Source organism: Mytilus edulis, chromosome 6 (assembly GCF_963676685.1).
Source record: "Mytilus edulis chromosome 6, xbMytEdul2.2, whole genome shotgun sequence".
Classification (NCBI taxonomy): domain Eukaryota; kingdom Metazoa; phylum Mollusca; class Bivalvia; order Mytilida; family Mytilidae; genus Mytilus; species Mytilus edulis.
In genome coordinates, this window is record NC_092349.1 from 30,106,213 (window position 1) to 30,130,776 (window position 24,564).

Genomic DNA, 24,564 nt, shown 5'->3' on the forward strand with positions numbered 1-24,564 from the left:
CGTGATAGTTGACTTGTATTTGCATTATAATTTTAAGAAAAATTGTTTTATAGTCTCTCAAAACTCTTTATAGAGTGGCTCTTGTTGTTAACTTGTGCTTTAAAAAGCTGTATATTTTGTATGTAACAAGTGGCGAGACTTTAATAAAGTATTAGTCTTGTCTTGATATAGGTAAAACATGTACAGGTATGATATAGGTAAAACATATTAACAGGTAAATGTGGCGCAATTTCATTTCATTTATTGGCGCAATTAATACCATCAAAATAAAAGAGAGTGGCGCAATTAATACCTTTTCAAACTGCACTTGGCGCAAATTGATTCTGCCCGAAATTATACCATGCTAAACCGTTAGGTGCATTCAACAACAACCATTAATTAAGCAATTAGTAAACGATCAAAAGACAATTTTTTATTGGATAAGGTTGATTGAACATGACGATTGGTGGGTGGCAAGACAATTGTTTATTGGATAAGGTTTATTGAACATGATGATTGCCGAGTGGCACGCGCCGATTAAAAAGCATTTTAAAAAAATTGAAATATGTATTGACTAGGAATTATCTTATTCGCATACACTTATAAGATCAATTATGTTATATGCACGTGAGTTATGGAATGACTGTACTAAACAAGATTCCAACAATCTGGAACATGTCGTTCAGTTGGAAGCAGGAAGATTAGTAACTGGGTTGCCTGTGTTTGCTAGTTCGGAAGTTATATATATAATCAGTGGTACAGGCAGACATTTGCTAGTGAACAAAGAAAATCCAAAAAATGCTCTATTCTTCACATAAAGTGGGACTGCCTCTACGATTTAATGCCATTTTTTTCAGTTATAGATAGAATATCAGAAAATCCTTTTTTTTCATATACTACTATCGAATGAAATAGCCTAAACCCTGACATATGTACGTCCAGAAATATGAATATATTTCTCTAACTTGACACAGACACAATTGCACGTCAATCTTTATTATTAAGGACAGTTGATTGGATTAAAGTGATGGATTGCCACGCCTATATTAAAAATGAGATCCTATGAACAGACTTCAGATAGCTCCCAGTATTTGAATTTGATAAAAAAAAAATATTTATATCTTGTATTGTTTCAATACACCTAATCGCTATTTATTCCATTCCGGATAAGTTCTAAAATTACACAACTTTTTCATCCAGTTGAAGCTATCTGGGACCCTGTTTAAACAATTCACCATGCATGCTACTTTTTAATGAGACCTGTTTAAACTACCGTAAATACTTCAAACAAAATATTTTTTTACTTCAATTTTAATTACGAAAAAAGTGGATCATACTATATCAAAGTTTCTTGATGAAAACTTTCTAAGGTTTTTTCTCCCTCAGCTCACTACTGATGACCTCCATTTTTCGGCCGGTGACCCAAAACAGGAAGTTGTATAAATGACTGTTTTTCCCGGAATGGACTAAATAGCGATAAGGTGTATATTAAAAGTGTTGGGTAACGTAGTTGAATTTTAGATTAAATTTGGGAAGTCGTGTTTACATGTATCCCCATTTGTTAGGTTATTCAACATGATAAATAAAAAATTATCAGCTGGTTTTAAGAGTTGCAAATATTAACAAATTAAATTTATGATACAGAATTATTTTTTTATTTGTGTTCCTCAACAGTGTTTGCTAAATTTGTTTTCCTCGAATCCCGAAAAGTGAAGAGTTTTTCATACGTGTAAATCCAGAATTCACACAAACGACGTTCATGAATGGTCTGTTCAAGAGTTTAGTTTCACTTTTCAAAATATTTCAGACACGTAAATAATATAGGTTATTAGGGCTAGCTTTACAAAGAAAATATCCACTGACGTGCATAATATCTAATGCCATGGGTCACGCATGGACTGTCTTATTTTATAGTGATGCCCATGTGGCACATCAAAGTTAAGATTGATTTAACCATGATTGTACTTTAGAATTGCAACCGATCTTAAATTAACTTGAATACAGTAACCTGTTATCTTGTCGACTTCACATCTAATTTCCTAATGCTTGTAGAGTAAAGCTTTGATAGGCTTGCTTGCTCTGTTTGTATAAACATGAATTCAAGCTTTGTAAATAACATTGACATCTTCAAACAATATAGAGGCATATTTTAATCTGTATATATTATATTTAAATTTGATTGGAAATTATCCAAATTACAATTGTAAATGATACAAACTAAGCAATCAAGCTAACCAAAGTCTCGCTTTACATGCATTAGGAAATTAGCTGTAAAGCCAACATAAAGATAGCCGCTATATCCTGAGAAGAGACCACGATGAAATTTGAAAGTTAAATAAATCTTAGTTTTCACGGGAACGAATATTTTGTTAAAATGTTGTAGTGATCAGATCATCAATGACGTAATTTAAAAAATAAGACGACAAGCTCGGAAATAGTTCTAGAGGTCTAATAGCAAGAAAGTCTATTCACTCAGCTTGTGGTTATGTGTTGGTGGTGGATAGAGTCACACCGACTTACAATTGACTTGTTTTTCATGACTTTTCATTTTGGCAAGATGGCCATACTGCCTTTTTTCTCTTAACTCCTGTCATGCCTTTTTTTCTTTTCAATTTTCATACGTCAGACAAACTTCTTCGTGCATGTAACTTCATATATATATATTTTAAAAGGGATAAGAAATGTCTTAATTGATAAGTTCTACATTGCATTTAAAACATCCATTGAAAGAACATTGTATAATTAGAAATCATTGTCCGCTGTTGGAAGTTCAGTTCCGCCATTATTCGTGCTTGTCATAAGACGAAATTTCCGGGGTTTCAATTGTTAAACTCGTTAAATCAAATAACGAACATATTCCATCTCAACCTGAGAAAGAGTGGCTCATTTACATTAATTTTATCAATGATTATCGTTTTCGAGCTGTTGTACTTTCAATGCTATTTATAAACGCCGAGTAAAATTTTAAATGTTTGGTATACAAATTTTTAATTATTCATCTTTAAAAATATTCAGAGGACAATGTGACATATCGAAGAATCTTTGAGTTCTGACAAAAATTATAGTGTTTTTCTATCTTTCCACAAAGTATATAAAAGTGCTTAGACAATTCCAATGCACCGTTACGATTCAAATATGATGTAATGGTATAGAAAAAACTTTGCAGTTTTGTAACTGTTGACAAAAACATGCTACATATTAGAAAAATGGCTGTTAAGATTTTACCTATATCTGCCGTCGCCATATTGGGATAGCCGTAATTCCAGTTACGGTTATCAGCTTAATACCAGTGCAGTTGAGAAATATGGTGCAGTTATTCAAATGCAGATGTAAAGCTTATCAATATTAAACTCAATCCCGCAAGCAGCTCATTCTGTTGAGGATAGTATTCACTATTTTTAAGTGCCCTTTTATCAACGAAGCAAGAGAAATATTGTTTTCAAAATTAGAAAGATCTACTATATCCATTTTGCTTTTATTGGCTGGTGACGGTGACCTTTCATTTCAGAAAAACAAAGACATTTTTGAGTCTGTACAATCATATATTATTAATTCGTATATTTTAACAAATTTGATTCGTTTAGGGATAGTCACATGTTAAACTATATTTTCGAAGAGAAAACGGCGGATACACAGGCACTTGTCTCAGAAATTTTTTTTCCTATATACCTTAATATAACACAAGGTGGTGTTATATTAAGGTATATATGAATTTTTTTTTCTGAGACAAGTGCTTGTGGGCGGATAGCAAAAAGCATATTGCACAGAGCATATTGCACGGTTATTTTTAGAATATCTAAAAACCGATTTACTTTGTAACGTCATGTAATGAATTTCATGATATCGTTAAACGTTTTGAAACAAAAGATATCTGTGATCGATTATTTGACGAAAAAAGTCTTCAAATATCTAAGATGTCAAACAAACAAACAAAATAATTAAATAACAACTTATATGTTATTGTCAAGGAGACAATATATGATGTATAAAATTCAAACAAAATCAAATGACGATTTTGATACAAATATACATAATGGTCTGAAATTAATAATATAACAAATATAGCCTTTGTATGAGGTCAATACAGGATATATCCTCAGTCAATATACTTCTTTCAGGTCAATATATCCTTGTATCGACCTCATACAAAGGCTATGTTTGTATAATATCAGAAATACACTAAGATTTAGAACATTCAATTAAAATTCGGAATTCCTACTTCCCAACTCTTCACTCTAGTTCAGTTTTATATATTACTCTTATACGTTTTGTTTTTGAAACAAGGCTATATTTTGTCCAAAGACAAGCACAATAACTCCAAAGAGAATTGCAAGAAGTGGTTTCGTATTTCGTTTTGGTTAAAGAAAAAAAATACTAATAGTTTATGTAAAATAACGACTCTCGTACGGTTTCGCGTTTATATCTTTTTAATGCATTGGTGCAATTAGATGCAAACAATAATAAACATAAAAAATATCAGGTTTGCGAGATCAGACAGTAACCTAACAACTAAAAAATTGAAAACCTAGATATCAATGTTTAACATTCGCCAGCAATGAGCAATTTTCATAAATAAAACATGATTGAGGTGAATACTTTGCGAGTAAAGAAAAATACACTACCATAGATTTGTTATTAACCCCAGATGCTTGATGGGTTCAAATCAGTATTCAGGAATTACCTCTTTTCATTACACCACATTACAACAGAAATAAGAAAATACATGTAGAGCCTCGAAGTATTTCTCAGACATTGTTATGTTCCTGTTGGCTTTATAAATATTCAGTTCAATTTGAGCGTCACTGATGAGCCTTATGTATAGACGAAACGCGCGTCTGACGTACTAAATTATAATCCTGGTACCTTTTGATAACTACTAATTAGCTTTCTTTCTGGCAAACACGGTTTTATAAATGCTGACAGGCACCGACCATTGAAAAACAATCGATCTGTTTAAAATAAGAAATGAAAATATTTTTTTTTATGGCAAATAAGAAAAATGACCGTTTGATTTAAAATTGTTTAAAATTATTTAGAATAGATTGAAATAGATGGAAATAACGTATTTTAATGTGAAAAGGCTAGACTTTAATTTTTGCCGTAGGGATGTGACTGAGTGGTTTTGTTTACAATTATTTCCCATTATTTCCCTAGTAAAAATCTGCAATAACTATTGTATCATCATGTTGTTTGATTTTCACATTATAACAAAACTGAGAATATAACGGATGAATTTATAGTTAGCTGTTTAATGTCCAGTGGCAACTATTATATATATCATTAGGAGGACATTTACAATGTTAATATAATAAAAGTAGATGTATGTTTCATTATAATACGTTATTCTGATTGTCTACACTGCAATATTGCCTTATTCCTTAATCAATTTCATTACACAATAAAATCGACCATTCATGACGACACGAGGTCCCACAATATAGTGCAGAGGTAAATAAAAACTTGGTAGAAATCGTGTTTTCATGATCCTAGCTAAGCAATGTATTTATAAGTATTGAATGCTTCTTTTTGTAACTTCACAGGGTTGCAAAAGCGTTGACCGTGCGCAATTTTTTAGAATGAAGCGCTTCCGCGCTTCATACAAAATGTACTTCGGTCAACGCTTTTACATCCCAATGAAGTTACAAAGAGAAGCATTCAATAAATAAATATAAACAAGGACATCCTGTGTTAAGCAAACATGTGTATCACGGCACAAGAGATCACCTATAGACCGTGTATATAATATGTATATTTAGGGTGGGTTGCTCCGAATAAAGGAGATAAAAATACAGGAAAATAAAGAAAGCAATAAAAAATTTAGAATAGCGTATAACGGGCAAAATAAAGATCAGAGGAAAATGGTATAAGAAAATTAAAGAATAGAGGGAGTGGTCTAGTTTTTTGCTGGACAAATGTTGATGATTATTTAAAGTCAAGTGCATTGATAGGATAAATAATACACAATCGTTTGTACATTGGTAGAGATTTATGTTTAGAGTTGATGAGGCACATATGAGAAATTGTTTTTATTTGAAATTTTTCGAATAATTGTTTTTTTTTTCTCGTCTGATTTTAAAATGAATAAAAAATATCTTTAATCTAAAAACATATGGTTTAATTACGACATATAGCTATTCAGTCGATTTTAAAATACATGCTATAAAAGAGAATACATAAAAATACTTAACAAATTTAAACAAAAAGTCAATCTTAAGACCCCGAATATACTTTTGTAAGAACATTAGATTAATTCCGAATTCCATCTAAAATACATTGTTCATTTAAAGAAAAAAATGGTGATTCCTTAGGCTATTTTAAAAAAAAAATGACTGAATTCTCTGCAGACTGTAGTTTACTCGCACATTCATCAAATACGTATTTCTACGGCTAAAACAAATCATAATTGTATCTTTTAATTTGTTTAAATTTATTTCAGTGTTTATTTTTCAAACTTTTTATGTAAATAATGTTGGATCAAGATCGAGTCAGATTAAATTATTGTCTATTAAATTATTAATTAAAAACTAAAACACGTATCCAATCTAAATTTTACACTTATTATCACCTAGATCAAAAGATTAAACAGAACACAATTTTTGTTTTATATTTTAAAAAACCATGTACGCTAAACTATGCACGCCAAGAAACGATGTACGCTTAAACGATACGATATACGCTAAACGAAACGATGTACGCTAAACGATACACTATACGCTAAATGAAACGATGTATGCAAAATCTTACGATGTACGACAGAAGGGCGCTTATGTTATCGTTTATGGTATGGTTTATGGTACATGGTTTCGTTCGTACATCATTCGTTCAGCGTCCGTACAACGTTCGATCAGCGTTTCCTTTGCATTCGTACATCGTTCGGGAAGCGTACGTACATCGTTTGGGCATCGTCTATACATGGTTCGGGCATCGTTCGTATTGTTAACTTTTAGGGACGACATCAAAAGTTCAATGAAGGATAAAAAACTTAATTCACATAGTTTTTTCACTGACCCCCCCACCCCCCTCTTAACTTAATTTGGGAAAAATTGATTGACCCATATGGATATATGTAAAAATCAATGTCGGATAACCAAATCTTGCAGCCGTTCAACCCCCCCACCCCCAAACTATTTGAATTAAGTTTTTTATCTTACATTGATCTTTTGATGTCGTCCCTTACGTTACACGGAATGTATATGTTTGAGTGAATTGTTCCATTGAGTATTGTAAATAGGCAGTTTTCTGCAAATACCTAAATTATAGTACCGATATCTGAGATTTGAAGTGTCTATGAAATCATGCTTTATGATTTTTAGATACAAAGAATGTACAAACACAAATATCGAACTCAGCGGTAAAATCATAAAGGTGAAGTCCGTATTCACGCCACCTCCAGAATAGGAAGTTTCATAATAATTTGAAACTCGGATTTGATGGCTGATAAAATAGATGTTAATAATTTAAAAGATGTTTCGTGTTTTGCAAAATTTGGGTCTTTAAGATTGACATAGCATGGGTATTGATAGATCCTTTCAGTTTCTTAATACTGATTTGTATCAATGACCTGAAAGCCTTAATCTTTTCGGAAGAATATCTACGTCTTCGTTTTTGTGTTAAGCAATTTTTCCTGGCAAAATCCGCGACTGAATCCATCAGTATGTTGAGGTTTTTATGTGAATTGCGAACTAGCACAGGTGCAATCAGGAGGTTTAGATTTGTTATCAATATTGAAATTTTGCAAAACGTGTTTGTAATTCGACATTTTGGGTTGCTATTGGTTTTGTATAGGTATAAGAAATTATTGGTACAGACTGATCTTTCAAATAAGGAGGTATTTTCGACAGAACGTATTTTGATTACAGTTATTGCATAAGTTAACGCCATCGAGACCTTCGTTGGCAAAGGAAAGTTTATAAATTGTATTTAAAATCAATCTGTGCATAATGATTACGTTAATAACTCCTGTACATAAGGACTAAGTTAATAACTTTTGTACACACAACATGCGCTTGGTGATATATATTCGAATCCCTTTTCAATTGATAATCTATTTCCTCCAGGTTCATCCACCAACATTGTAAACAAACTGACAATAGAAACTATTAATAACCGCAGATGTGTAAAGTATTGATTAAATCAAATACGTAAAAATAGGAACAATATATCCGACAACCTATACCATTACCAGACATTAACACACAAATACAGACCTATGTCTGAATAAATTGTTCCATTGAGTGTTGTAAATAGTCAGTAGATATTTTTACATACCAATACAGATAACTGAGATTTTCATTGTTCATGGAGTATTGTAAATAGACAGTATTTTGCAAATACCAATACAGATAACTTAGATCTTAAGTGTCTATGAAATCATGCTTCATGGTTGTTAGATACAAATAATGTACTTAGGCAGATATCGAACTCAACGGTAAAATCAAAAGGGTAAAGTCTGTAAAAATTGATAAAACCAATGAAAACCTTAACAGGACCTGACATATTCTTGACTTGGTTTATGCAATTTTTAAAGAAAATGTTGGCGTTAATGTGGTTTATAGCTCGCACAACCTCCCATTTATATGACAATTATATATAGCTCCATTATATTGATAATGTTGCTTGATCAATCAAAACAATCAAAATTGTTTGACGTGACAACAATTGGGATCTAGCAGCATATATAGTATACATACATTATATCAACTATTTTTTTAGATAATGACAAACACACAGTCACAACTAGCAATAATATCAACACAAACAAGCGTCTGGAGATGATACTTAATAGAACTTCATAATCAAACCTTAAAAAATTCAGTTTGATTGAAGTAAACTATTGCTACGAGGCTCACAAATCAAAGTCCGCTATACAAATGGCATGCGTCCAAGTCAAATCTTTAGATTTAGGACAATCTGGGAGCCACAAAATCTAAAACACAAAAGTCGTATCATCATATAAATAGTCGTCTCAGGAGTCGTATGAGCATAAGGGAAATAATAGCAAGAATACAAATATACGGAAAACTGCAAAAGTAATGATATGATACAGTGTCAAAAACTGTAATCATTAACTCAAGACCATCCTGTATTATTGTAAACTGTATATTCAACGTAGTCAATTAATGACCCATTGACAGGTACATGATACAGGTAATGAACTTTTGAAATAACCAATCCATCAAGGCCCTCTCACCTTTGATTATAGTGTAAAACTCACATTTCACAATTTTGTTTATAAGATAAACATATGCATAAACTACTAACTAGAAAACATTAGAGTCCAACTATTGAAAAATATAGGATTTGCAAGGGTCTCTGTAATATAGACATGTTCTTTTATTGATATAACTGTAATTGTCGCGAAAGAATATAATTAACATATGTACATTCCCGTGTCCTTCGTTCATTTATGTTAGAGATCAATATTTTATTTTTTTATGTTTTTTTATGAAACAAATATGGTTTCTATATACTTTTGATAAAAGATAAGGGAGAAGGGTGGGTACTTCTGATATTATATTTGGTAAAATTTAAACCTTACTTTACATTGATTTTAAAAATATTACGTTCTTGTAACTTAAAAAAAATGAAAAAATAACAGCCTTCCTGGCTTCTAAAGGTTGCTGACCAATGGTAAATAAACTATATAGATATAGGAAGATATAGTATGAGTGCCAATGAGATAATTCTCAATCCAAATGATAATTAATAAAAGTAAACGATTATAGTTGAAGGTATGGCCTTCATCCCGTAGCATTGGCTCACACCGATCAGGAAGCTATAAAGGGACCCAAAAATTAGTCATGTTGAACCATTTAAATGGAAAAACCACGAGTCTAATCTATATAATAATGAGAAACGAGAAACACGTATGAATTACATCAACAAACGACAAATACTGTACATCAAATTCCTGACTTAGGACAGGTTTGAATTTATCATGTACCAATAATGATATACAACAAAGAATGAAATGTAGAACGTTGATTTTAATTTTAACCTTGACCTCAATTTCAAGGTCTTAAAGCAAGGATCTAAAACAAAAGACCTGAATTATATACTGTGTATGATTTATCTGTTATATAACATATATAGGCAACAGTAGTATACCGCTGTTAAAAATTCATTTATCGATAGAGAAAAAAACGCATCCAGGTTACAAACTAAAACTGAGGAAAACGTTCCAAATATATGAGAACTACGACACAACAGAGACTCAACACCGGAATGTAAAACACAAAGAAACGAACTAAAGTTTAACAATGGCCATTTTCCTGACTTGGTACAGGGCATTTTGGGACATGCCAAACCTTCTGCTTTAATGACAGGGTTAATAATAACATTAAAATGACAACTTTACACGACAGGGCTACAATAAATAAATGGGAGAAAATAATTTTTTTTAAACGTAATGATATCTTTATTGCATATTTGCTGTAACAATTTACTAAGTTTACAGCTTGTAACTTACTATACCTCATGTTCGTTTACCTAATAGTTTAGGAAAGCACTAATTGGTAAGATATAACTTATTCATAATATTAGTATCTATAGTACAATTGATTTCACAATTATATAAAATAAATATTGTGAATACAGATACAGATCTTTGTTAAAAAATTTCTTTCCTTTTTTTATACATCAACTTCTCCGGAATTTTTTCCGTTATCGATTTTATCAAATGATCCGTGTTCCATTGAAAGTAATTGGGCATAGTGTTGGTTCGGCAATCATGTGTGTTATCGCATTATCGATTGTGTCTAAATATTCTCATATAAACAGGATTAAACTTATTTTATAAAATTCGGTAAGTATACAATTTTTGTTTAAGTTTCTACTGATCTATTGTATGTCGTCGTGTATATGTATCACACAAGTTAAATCATTCATTTTAGCGTGCACAATTCACAATTTGTCTACACTATAGAATAAATTATTAAATAATCGTGATTACACATGTTTATCTCTTTTTTTTTCTATTACTGTTTATGAATAAAACAACAATATGTACCATGTCGTTACTTATGCATGGTTGAACATTTTTACAAACATATCTGTAACACATGCCGACATTCATGATTGATCCTGTGAATAAACATATATGGCTTGTAAACAATAAACAATTGTGCTTTCAAAGTTTTGTACTTTTTATAAAATAATGTTTCAAACATTTAAAATTGATTTAATTCTGATTTTTTTTTATAATCTTCAATGCATCTATTTGTATTTAGAATTGACTTACTATTATTTTTGTTATTAAAATTGTTTATTTCAATAATATTTGAAATTTCTTTTTGGAAAATTTTCAAAAAGTTTTCTTTTCTGAGACATAATATGCTTTATATAATGACAAGGATATTATTGTTAGTATGTAATTAATATCAAAGTATGCTGAGTCTTCAATTTTGTACCCTATTACTAGATTTTCAAGACTTATAATGTTTTGTCTATACCTAGGGAGTTCATTAATTTCATTGCTATTTTTAGGAAATCTGTATTAAATAAGCAGTTGACAAAAAAAGTGTTCATAGTTATCTTTTTCTTTACAATGCTTACATAAGTTGTTTTCCACTTTTTTAATAATTTATTACATGACAGAATATAGTGAATAAGTTTCCATCTAAATATTTTTAATCTGTATCAGTGAGATATTGAAAAATAAAAACAAAGTTATTTTTGAACTTGTAACTTAAATATTTGTCAAAAAACATTTCCCACAAAAGAAAACCGTTCGGTTTTTCTTGATTTTCTTTTAGTTTGGACGTTTTATAAAGTTCTCTAGTGCTCGTTAATGGAGTTATTGTTGTGTACCTAATTTTCAAGTCGTTAACAACTTTAACTTTAGTTTTGATGGATTCTTCAGTACAAAGAATTAATTTCCAATTCATTGGTATTGGTTTTTTTAACATATATAATTGGTTTATCCAATTTTGTTTATATTTAAGCTGAGATAAGATGATAGTTTCAGAGATTTTACCCTGTTCATCAATGATATCATTTATTGTAATTATATCGCTTTTTATCCAATCGTCAAAGTTTAGACATTTTCTGTTAAACCTAATATTATCATTTCCCCACAAAACTTGTTTTCTAATTTAAAAAAAATCTTTTGGGATATTTTGTGTTTCCTCCATTTTTCACTTATCCAATCTTTAATTGGATGCTTGTAAAAATCTGGCATATTTTGTCACTTATTTTTATCAATGTCTTTAATACTCTTTAGATTCATTTTGAATACAAGAAGATTTTTCCCTAATTTGTTAAAATAAAATTTTGGAATGATTGTCCAATTATCATTTTTATCTTCACCTAATTTTAGAACCCAGTTGATATGCAGTGACTTTATGTAAACATCAATGTCTGTCTTTTAAGGTCCGCCTTCAATAAAATCTTTTGAAAGTGTGGATCTTTTTATTTTGTCTGTTTTGCCTTTCCATATACAATTATATATCAAAGTTTTAAAATTTTGCAACGTTTGTTTAGGTATTATAGTGTTTGATGCAATATATGTTAGGTTTGGCAAAACAAGTGATTTGATGATGACTATCTTTCCTATAATAGTAAGATTTCTTTTACTACAATCATCTATTATTTTTTTACATTTTAAAAGCTGTTTTTCAAAGTTTAATTTTTGACATTCTTGTTTGTTGTGACCAAAATAAATTGCAGGACTTTTAATAGGTGTAGTACACCAATTTATATCTCTACATTTATCACGACAATGTTTCAATTGGCATAGCCATATCCCTTCAGTTTTTGTTTTATTCAATTTTAAACCTGAGAAAGTACCAAATATTTCTATTAAATTAATTGCAAGAGTAGCATCTTTTTTTGATTGAAAAAATAAAGTAGGATCATCTGCTAGTTGGTAAATTTTCAGAGTATTACTTTTCGCGTCTAGTTTTATTTCTAGTCCTTTTAAATTTGTATTTTCCCTTATCTTAATTGCCATTACTTCTACTGCTAGAACAAATAGTATCGATGACAACGGACATCCTTGTCGGATTCCACGAGAAGCACTGAATCGAGTAGAATGGAGAAAATATAGGACAGAGAAACAAACGAATAATAGCCATCAGAGACTATTATTCGAACAAAATTGCCGAGATTAGTAACGATCAGAAACAGTTACATAAAATAACTGGAGATTTAATGGGGAACAAGCGTGAAGTGGTTCTCCCTTTGTCCTATGATGAAAAGGATTTCGCACATAGGTTTTGTGAATTTTTTCTTGGTAAAATTGATACCATTCGAAATGGATTATGTGCATCGATCGGCGAAATGTCGGGAAGTCGAAATTATCTATTAGCTGATCAGAAATTCAAAGGCGTGCATTTACATGTTCTACCTCCTGCAACACTCGAAGAAGTCAAGAAAATTATTCTGAAAGCGCCATCCAAATCCTGTGAACTGGACCCTTTACCAACACACCTTATCAAAGAGTGCATAGACAATCTAGCGCCTGTCATTACGAACATAGTGAACATGTCGTTGACTGAATCAATAGTACCTACAACTTTCAAAGAGGCAGTTGTGCGGCCATCACTTAAGAAAGCGAACCTAGACAAAGAAGTTTTAAAAAATTACATTCTATTCGATCGTCTACAGTATACTTTTGGTATATCTGGAACAGTCTTGTCGTGGCTTCGTTCATACTTGACTTATAGGTCGCAATGTGTCTCTATTGGATCTGTTCACTCCGACAATATGGTTCTGAAATATGGCGTCCCACAGGGTTCCGTGCTTGGACCGAGACTTTACTCCATGTTTTCGTACCCGGTTAGTGAACTATGTAAGAAGCATGGCATGGCATACCACTGTTATGCGGATGATACGCAAATTTACCAAGTCATCAAGCCATTAGATAACTGGGGTGACATTACCGAGCGCCTAGAAGCTTGTTTGGAAGATATCAAAACTTGAATGTGTACAAAAATGTTGACGTTAAATCAGGACAAGACCGAATTGATTGTTTTTGCTCCAAAACACAAAGTCAAAAGTCTTAGTAAGTTACAACTGAATTTTGATGGAACTATACTAAGTGAATCTACCTGTGTTCGAAGTCTTGGAGTTTTTCTCGATCAAACCCTCAGCATGCAGCAACAGACAAATGCAATTACCAAATCCTGTTTCCATCAGATTCGTACCATAGGACGGATTCGATCATATATAACGGAGGACGCTTGCAAAACTCTAGTATGCTCTCTTGTTACGTCGCGACTTGATTACGGTAATGCTTTGATGTATGGTGTGAATATCTCGAGTCTATCTAAACTTCAACGTGTTCAGAACACAGCTGCCAGACTAGTGACCCGCAAAAAGAAGTTTAAACATATAACTCTAACACTTATGACTCTTCATTGGCTACCATACACATTCCGATGCCAGTACAAACGGTTGCTTTACGCATTCAAAGCCTTGCATGGACTTGCACCTGCGTATCTTAGTGAACTAATACAATTTTTACAAACCAGCACGATCGTTTCGATCTGAAAAATGCTTCTTTAATTGAGATGCCAACAAATGCACCGACCAAAATGTATGGTGAACGGAGGTTCGATGTGGCGGCCGGAACTCTGTGGAATAGCCTTCCAACAAATCTTCGAAATGAACAATCGCTAGAACTATTTAAGAAAGGACTGAAGACGCATCTATTCAAAGTTGCATTTGTGGATCGCTCATAAGTTAAGACCTGGAACTGTGATTGGTTGTATTTGACTGATTTTGATTTTTAATATTTTGTACATTTATTCTGATTTTATGACTTTCTGTATATTTCGATATAACGTTTGTATTTGTATTTTATTTTTTACAAACGGGAATATTTTAGTAACTTATTTTTAAATACAAAATTCAGCAAAATTTAGAAATATTTAGTTATTAAGATTTTTACTTATTCATTAATAATTCTTCTAAGTAATTTTTTTACCAAGCTGCTGTAGTCTTAACTTTTTATAGTTGATTTGATGTATGCTTTATACATATTTCGGTAAATTTTTAACTTTGTAATTTCGTGTATGTACGAACTTGTGTATTTTTGTTTTAATATGTAAAGCGCTTAGAGTAATTGTATTTTTATATAATGCGCTATAAAAATGCCTTGTAATAATCATAATAATCAAAAGGTAACAGGTTAAACAATATGTTTATGCCAGACGCTACCTCCACACAAAACTAAGCTGAGATGAAACAGTTTGAAAGCCATAACAACTACAAAGTTAAATATCGCCGAGGATCAAAAGTTTCAAAAAGTTGTGAGGCCAAGGTTATCCGACAGGGAAAAAACATCATTATTATCAAGAATAATACATAGTTTTACAAACAGTAAATTGTGTAAAATGACTATATTATAGATATTCATGATAAAACTGAAGTGGTGACTAGCTAAAGAATAAAAACGAATACACGACAATCACAGCCGTGTTAGCAAATAGTCATTGCAACGCCCAAAGTGATGTGACGTCATATATATATTTCTAAAACGTGTTCCGAAAATCAAGAGGGAATTTGAAATGCAAAATTCGATTTGTATCACTTATCTAACTTATATTAATAACAGTGAAAATTATAATACTAATTAATATTTAATTGTAGTAAGTAGTAATTAGATAATTAATTGTATTATCTAGCTTTGTCGGTGTTTCTTCTGATCGAAGTGCAAACCAAATATATCGTGTAAATTACGTTGATCAGAAATTAAATCTACCAAATGAACTGGATGAGTAGTTATCCCCAACACACGAATACAACAGAAAACAATACGATTTACAACTACAAACGTTAAGACATTTGACAAAATCCGATGACAACAACAAACACAACATCAAAACCCAACAATTGATTTGGGATGGAAAAGTACCATGCCACGTTTAAGAAATACGAATTCGCACTCAGCAAAACAGTCATAAGTCACGTTCGGTAATAAAAAGATCAGACGACGTAATGACAAACCACAATCTTACACGCGGTAAAAATGTCCATAGTAAGTTTGGACAAAGATACATCGTATGGATCAACCAATTCGTGATGGTGTCCGTAAAATTTATGGAGTGTCATATTTAATCTGTCCTTCTCATAACTTTGTTGGAGCAGTTTCTGCGTTAGGAGCACACTCCTGTATATGAAGGCCGTATAGTGTGAACAGGCACGAGAATAACATATCAATTGAGATAACACCAAAAAAGGGGCAGAGTGTATGCTACTGCTGAGAAATGGGAAATTGATAATTGGGAAGTTTAAATCGTTCCGTTTATCATAGATTTTCGTGTGAAGTCGTCCATCTGTGTTAGTATTGAGGAAAATATCAAAGTATGAAGCAGTCTTTCTTGTATCAGTAGTATTCCTAAGGAGTAGGTCCGGTAAGGGCCGATTTTCGCTCAAATTACAGATTCATCTAAGATTTTGGACTCTTTTTAAACACTGTAGTGTCTATTTCAATTGATTCGATTAGTTTATGTGAAAGATTTTAACTGATTCAGTCATAAAAAAACGCTCGGATTTAAGATTAAATATGAAAATCTATCAAATATGCCAACAAACGTCACTTTTCAGATGTTTTTTGTCAACAATGAAAGTGGCCGCATCCGTGTTCATCCTTAACCTTTATATATGTTATGTATTATCATCAAATACAACTTACATTTCAGTATTATGGATGAACACGAATGTGGCCACTTTCATTTAAGACGGAAACCGTCTAAAATTTATCTAAAACGCTGAAATTGTGAAGATTTTAGTAGTTTAGCACGACTTAATGATGCTAGTACCTAATATATGGGCATTGTATTGTCAAAAACAGCCTAATTTATGTATCAGAAGCAATCTTCTTTCCAATAAATAGCTGAAAGATTACATTTTCACACTTTTGTAAAACTGCTATATTTTGGGGCCAAACAGGGGTCTTACTGAACCTACTCCAAATTGCATGTTCACTGGGATACATGAAATGCAAGTACTGACTGAAATATTGGTTATTCAATGATAAGACATCATCAACATATATATCGGAAAGTGAAATTAAAGAATTTAGCAAGGAGCTTTTTCTGTTTGTTTTTTAGGAGGGTTTGAATGAATTCTGCTTCATACGAGTACAAAAACAAATCGGCTAGTAGGGGAGAACAATTAGTACCCATTGGAATAACGATTGTCTGTTGAAATATGAATCCTCCAAACTCATTAAATATATTGTCGATCAAAAAGTCCAGCATTTTGGTAATATCATCTTCGGTATATTTTCTGGTTCATTCAATGTTGTTCTTCAAAAATATGAATTATTATAACCCAAAACAAGAAGTTTGTAACTACGATTCCCGTTTTTATAGAAATAGCTTTTTTTAATGAGATGGTAAAGTCGATCTTTTAACTGAGCATGGGGAATAGTAGTATAAAGCTTAGAAAAATCAAAAGTCTTTATGTTGATGCAAAATTGCAAAGATTGTGATTTAAGATTAAACACTCAGCTAAATAAAAAGGGGGAGACAACTCCAACCAAATGTCAACGTACCCTTTGTATATATCTAACGGTATGTCCAAACTAACAATTTAGTAAACAGAATTTGTCGCTATCTTGAATGGTATCTTATGATAAGTGATGATAAGCCAAAATAGATAAAAAAATTCAAGACCCTATTACCCATGGTTCACGGGTTACAAATGCATAACACTTATATCCAATGCATATAGGGAAATAACTCTCCGGATATATTCCTGCAAAATGCGTTTGATCTATATAACGAGCAATTTGGTAAAGTACATTTGGCGTAATCTTTTACGGTTACAGAGTAGTCTGCACAAAACAATCAGGTTCAGAGAAATAAGTCTCACAAAGTAAAGTGTTCGGTTAAACTGTCAGTTTTAAAGGTGTATAAACTGGTCGATATCAGAGCAAATATTTAAGTGATCAATTTTGAAACAATACTGCTGAAGAAACAAATAGGCGCTAGAAAATAATTATGATAAAAAACCATTTGTTCAGAAAACAATTACACGTCTTTCCACCCCACTGTACATATTTTGGTAGGACAATATTCACTTCAAGTTTAAAATGTCAATTATGCTGCCAGATGGTGGTTAAATGTACACTGATTTTAAAAATATATAGATTTTATATACTTTTGCTAAAATAAGGAAGATGAGTAGGTACTTCCGATTCCTAAAATTTTCACTTACGGTTTACGGTCACAAAGCAACGACCTTAAATCAAAAGACCTTTACTATATGTGTTACTAGAAATATCAACATCAACCATTTGGAATATAAGAGGGATCAAACTACCATGAATTTTCAATGTACCCTTTCAACTAAAATTAACATTAACATTAACATATTTTGAATGAACAAACCAACCTAAATCAGAAGACTCTAGGACTCTATCACTTGTTGATTACCAGTTTCAAATGCATGTTCCTCATACAAAATACAGAAGGGAAATAACTCATATATTGAGTCTGTGTTTTGCTTTGAACCAATGAAAACAACATCTTGAAGATATAACGAGCAATAAGAAATGATATTTTTTTCGGTTTCTTTTACGGTTGCAAAAAAGTAGTAATAACAAGGAAACCCGTGTTCGGGAAGATAACTCTTATAAAGTAAACTTTTAGGTCATTCAGGGAGAAAACAAAACTACAATAACTGTTCGATATCATATGTAAAATATCTAAACGACATGGTTCCAAACAAAAACAAAAATCTGCAGGAAACAAATATGGCGGAAGACGAAATAAATAACAATGAGAACAAATCTCAACGAAAAGGGACTTTCAACTAATTAAAACTAATTGTTAAGAGAACAATCGAATGTGTTTACACCCCAAAACATATCTAGACAGGGAACTAAACAAAACATGTGGTACTTTAGATGATAAATAACGTCAGTACCTTTTTTATACCTTATGACCATCAAGTATCATTTGTAAAGTTGATACGGAATATCTATCAATAAGGTTTGGTTGCTGTCGATGGATATTTTGTTAGAAAAAAACACGCCATGTTCTTTGCCATAACCCTAGTTTATCAACTTTCTGTTAAGACACTACTAAAATTAATAAAAGTCTGTCGTATTAGACTAAAAATCAAATTATATTGAGCATAAAAGTTCGCAACATTTTTTTTATTTTCTTTTAAGCTTTGTACGTATAATCGATGTTTTACCTTGTTAACCTGTACTTTTAAAACGATATTTGAAATTTACTTGTTTTAAAAATATTGTATGGGGCGTTGACCAGTCCTTCGCAAAAATGACCGCCAGAGAACTACGTGGATGGTTGATGCCGAAATGAGTGTCGCGGGTCGATTAAATGGGATTAGGTCAACAGTTTGGAGGGTAATAAATAGATACAGACAACTGGAACTGAAAAGGAATGACCAAGTTCATACCAAGACCTCAATCCGATCAAACATGTATGGGATCTGTTGAAATTGCACTGATTAGAAAATGAAATGCGATTCCAAAATGGCAAAATCTGAAGATACTAAATGGAATGCGAAATCAATAACAATCCTTCATCGATGCACATGGAGCATGGACCTGGTATTGATTTTGAATAATACTATACCTATTTCTACACTGGGATCCTACAGCGATCCATACAAAGCAATACCTACTATATACTGAGTGTTGAACATTCATGTTGCTTCTGACTTTTCATAATTCCATTTTGTTATTTTTTAAATCATATATTGTTCAGTTTTTGAAACAAAATACAATTATTTTTAAGCTCAGTACATATTAAAAATTCTAATATAATCAGATTTACAAAGCATTGGATTATACATCAGAGGATATTTTCTCTGAAATTGATGGTTGTAAAATTGACTTTAAAAATAAAACCTTCCTGGGAAGAACTAGATTGAATGATATTAATTAGCAGAGAGAGAGAGAGAGAGAGAGAGAGAGAGAGAGAGATAATTTGCTAACATCTACATGATTTGTTACGTAGTTTGAAGTTGTCTCATTGGTAAACAAAGAAGCAGTTAGAGACTCTAACATGTTTAAAGCTAAGACGAACTTACGTTGGAATATATACCAACCTAAACTTTATAATGTCGTTATTCACTTTTTAAAGTACAGGTACATCCCATATTCCTGAATAATGTAATACTACTAAATATCAACAACATTAATATGACGGTAATATGTTTTCTTTTATTCGTATTTAATATAAAAAATCCAGGAACCAAACGTGTCTGCTGGAGGGATAACAATACAAAGTGATTACGATCACACGTTTTTACAGCCTTTTCTTATTGTAAAACACTTTGACGATAAAAACCGATTATAAAACCAATTAAATAAAAAAGGAACACTATATCCACCAACCTATCAGATAGCTGAGATTTTCATTGTCCATGGAGTATTGTAAATAGGCAGAATTTTGCAAATGAAAATACAGAAAACTGATATTCTCATTGTCCATTGCTTTATGATCATTAGATACAAAGAATGTACTAACGCAAATATCGAACTCAACGGTAAAATCAAAAAGGTGAAGTATGTAAAAACTGATCAAACCAAAGGCTCAACCAATGGAAACACATGGCAGCAACTGATATATGTATATATATAGATATAGGAAGATTTGGTGTGAGTGCCAATGAGACAACTCTCCATCCAAATAACAATTTATAAAAGTCAATCATTATAGGTCAATGTGAAGCCTTCAACACAGAGCCTTGGCTCACACCGATCAACAAGCTATAAAGGGACTAAACATTGCTAGTGTAAACCATTCAAACTGGAAAACCAACGGTATAATCTATATAAAAAAACGAGAAACGAGAAACACATATAACATGTATAAATTATATAAAAAAACGACAACTCCTGTACATCAGATTCCTGGACAGATAGAGACAGGTGCAAACATTTGCAGCGGGATTAAACGTTTAAATAGTACCAAACCTCCTTACTTTTTCGGAAACAATAGTATAACATCACAACATAGAAAAGCACACGATAAAATATCAATTGGAAGGCTTGACTCAATCAAAAAAAAACAAATAAACACACTATGAACGAATAAATTTGATCTGCGATACTTGAATGCAAAAACATAGTTAATACAATATTTGGACACACATTCAAGGCCAAAAAGCAAACAAACAAGTCCAAACAAAGCCATGGCAAGACACAATCGCGAAATATTTAGCAATGCTTGACTTGGTATTGGTATTTTCCAAAATAAATATTGGCGTTAAAGGGGAAATTCACGAATGTTTACCTATCATCTGATTATGTTCATTATACCAAAAACATCATATTCACCAAGTTTTATCTGGATATGAAAACTAATAATAAAAGAAGAAAATTGGGAATTGTTAATTTTATTCATTCGAACTTCCTGACTGCTGTGACGTAGATTAAGTCTTTTTGCCTGCCGGGAGTGGACTACTCTCATTTTAAGGCTTGTTCGTTAATCATATAATAGCGCGATTTAAAGCGCATTGACAACATTTGGTGTAGCTATTAACCAACTAATAATTCAAAACAAAAAGTGATCAGCCGTGCATTTTTTTTAAATAAAAATGTACGATTTATTTTTTTAAGGTTATAGTAATAAAAGTATACCATACAATAGAATTGTTTTATGATTTTTTTTCCGATATGTTGAACACACATATATAACTGATAGTGCATGTTTTTATTCTCCTCTATTACCTCAGGCGAGGATTTTTTTACCATACAAATCCTTGCTTCAGTCTAGTACTGTGTAAATACAATGCATGTGTATTAAACTGACACCACCTGGTAAATGCGTGGTTAAATTTGCGGTAATTAAAAGATATTAGCATTATGTAATTTTAATCTTTTGATCTTCACTAGAGTGTTGTTTGGTTTCAAAGGTTCACCATTGCAGGTTTGAAAATTTGAAGAAAAACAATAAAACTGAAGTGCCGTTTGAGGCAGATTTTTTTTTAAATATTTGGACAGTAATACGGTAGAAAAATACCTTAATACGGGTGCCACATGTGGAGCTGGATCTGCTTTCCCTTCCGGAGCACCTGAGATCACCCCTAGTTTTTGGTTGGGTTTGTGTTGCTTATTTTTTAGTTTTCTATGTTGTGTCATGTGTTTTATTGTTTGTCTGTTTGTTTTCTTTCATTTTTAGCCAGACGTTGTCAGTTTATTTTCGATTTATGAGTTTGACTGTCCCTTTGGTATCCTCGTCCCTCTTTTAATCGCCGTAAAAAAAAAATTAAATATTTGGCGTTTTCTCAGTTGTAGATAAATAGGTGATTATTTTGTTGAAACATGAAAATTCTGAATTACTTTCAATAAAATTGTTTTAAAAATAAAAGTGTCCCACGAAAACAAGCGTCTAAATCAGTACTATTTTAAATTATCATCTGTAACCTTGAATATTTAAATGTGCATAGAAAATTATCAGTTACAGTAATTAAGTTTGTTCTGTCCAAAGCAATCTACATTAACCTAATCGGGAACGCCCTTATTAAAATATTCTCAATCTCACAACGTATTAATTCTAAAGGTAATAGACCAACAATGTTTAAAAAAAATAACGGAATCGATGTAACGTCAACTTTCCTTTTTTGAATGGAGACAGAACGGCAGAATCAATTTACATTGTGCTTTATATCTTGTATACCTTTGTAAGACTTATCATTCATTCATAAACCCATTCTAAACCAGAGACATATATACGTCTGTTAAAACTGACAAAAACACTCCAGGGTCATGACAAACAAACAGTTACAAGTAGCAAAGACGTCAACACACAACAAGTGTCTGTACATGATAGTTAACAGTACATCATAATCAAACATAAAACAACGTGACAAACAGTTCGGTTTAAGTAAAATAAGAATACGAGGAACATTAATCAAATTCCGCTATACAAATGGCATGTGTCTTTAGCCATGGTGTTGTCAATATAAAAAAGAAGATGTGGTATGATTGCCAATGAGACAATAGTTTATTTTACAATATGAGTTTGACTCTCCCTCTGGTATCTTTTGTCCTCATTTGCCTATAATTTGAAATTTAATCGGGAAATTACATCAGCTAGACATTTCAGCAGGTGCATTCTTGTTTAATGGTTTTGGGTTCATTATGAAATTGATTGGCTTGTCGTTCTAGAGTTAATGGCATCAAACTGTCAGATCAATAGAAATGTTTGACATATCACTGATCACTACGTAGAGTATGATCTGCTTGATAAACCTCGATGTTAACAACGTAACTAGGAATAGTAACGGTACATTGGTATTAGTCAAACAGAACAACAAGCATAATTATTGGTAAGAATTGAAAACAAATTAACACTACATATACACTTGTCTTAACAGACTTTACCATGTATTATGTAGCAAATAAAATTAAGTTCTTTTACTAAAATCTATCCATCTTTGAAATGACTATCACCGTCGGATAAAATATGTTACATTAAATTATTCAAAATAAACTAAACACAAACATTTGTATACTTCATTACCGCCATATAAGGAAGCTACATTTCTGCATCTTTTGACAAATTGGTTGAAACTTAATCACTACGCATTAAAACATCGGTTTGAATAACAATGTTAATATGTTACACAATATATGTATAGAAAAAAGTATAGAATCAATACCGAACATAAAGGTATATACAATAAGTAGAAAGTACATAAAAATGAAAAAAATAAAACGCAATCAACCAACGGAACGAGTGAAAAAAGCAAGTATTCTATTCCTGACTTGGTACAGGCATCTTATTATCTTGTAAAATAATATATTTGATTCAATTTATTCATTCTTCTGTCTATAATATTATGCTCACCCAGTGTTCATAGTTTATATTTGCACCTTTGGCAAGATAATTCCTGACCTTTTCTATATCTCCGGCTTGTGCTGCTTCAAATAGACCCTGTTAGAATAAAAACCAGGTATGTTTTATTTAAACAATATTCTTAATTTATAATAATTGTTTATATACAAAAGTATCAAATCTAATTTTTTTTCTATCTGTACAAATGCAAAATGTTTGCCGATATTTTCACTGTGTCAAAATTAAAAGTAATATATAAATCTCCGGCTTTTGCTGCGTCATGTAGAGCCTATTAGAAAAAAAACAGGTATGTTTTATTTAAACAGTATTCTTAATTTACAATATTTGTTTAAGTACAACAGTATCAAATATATTTTTTTTTCTATCTGTACAAATGCAAAATGTTTGCCGATATTTTCACTGTGTCAAAATTAAAAGTATCATACAAATTTCATAATACTTTTAGATATTTGGATGATAATTTGGATCTCAATAATGACGACTTCAGTTTGTATACTAAAGAAATTTATCCTGTTGAGCTTACTTTGAAAAAAGCTAATACAAACAATGACCACTGCCCTTTCCTCCATCTTAATATCTATATTATTAACGGAAAGCTAAATACTAAAATTTATGATAAAAGATATGGTTTCTCATTTCCTATCGTTAATTATCCATTTTAAGATGATGACGTTCCCTTGTCACCATCTTACGGTGTTTATATATCTCAACTTGTACGATTCGCTCGTGTATGTAACAATGTTTTAGATTTTAACGAGAGACATTTATGTATTACTGAACAATTATTATACCAGGGTTT

At 31.6% G+C, this 24,564-nt stretch overlaps 1 protein-coding gene across 1 annotated transcript in view; it reads right to left on the reverse strand.

The window, feature by feature from the left end:
• LOC139527475 (putative ankyrin repeat protein RBE_0317) overlaps nucleotides 1–24,564 on the reverse strand; it is a 129,448-nt gene that overhangs the window by 87,551 nt on the left and 17,333 nt on the right. The window contains exon 3 of the mRNA XM_071322954.1: nucleotides 23,757–23,843. Within this exon, the coding sequence (XP_071179055.1) occupies nucleotides 23,757–23,843 (87 nt within the window). The remainder of the gene's footprint in view (nucleotides 1–23,756; nucleotides 23,844–24,564) is intronic.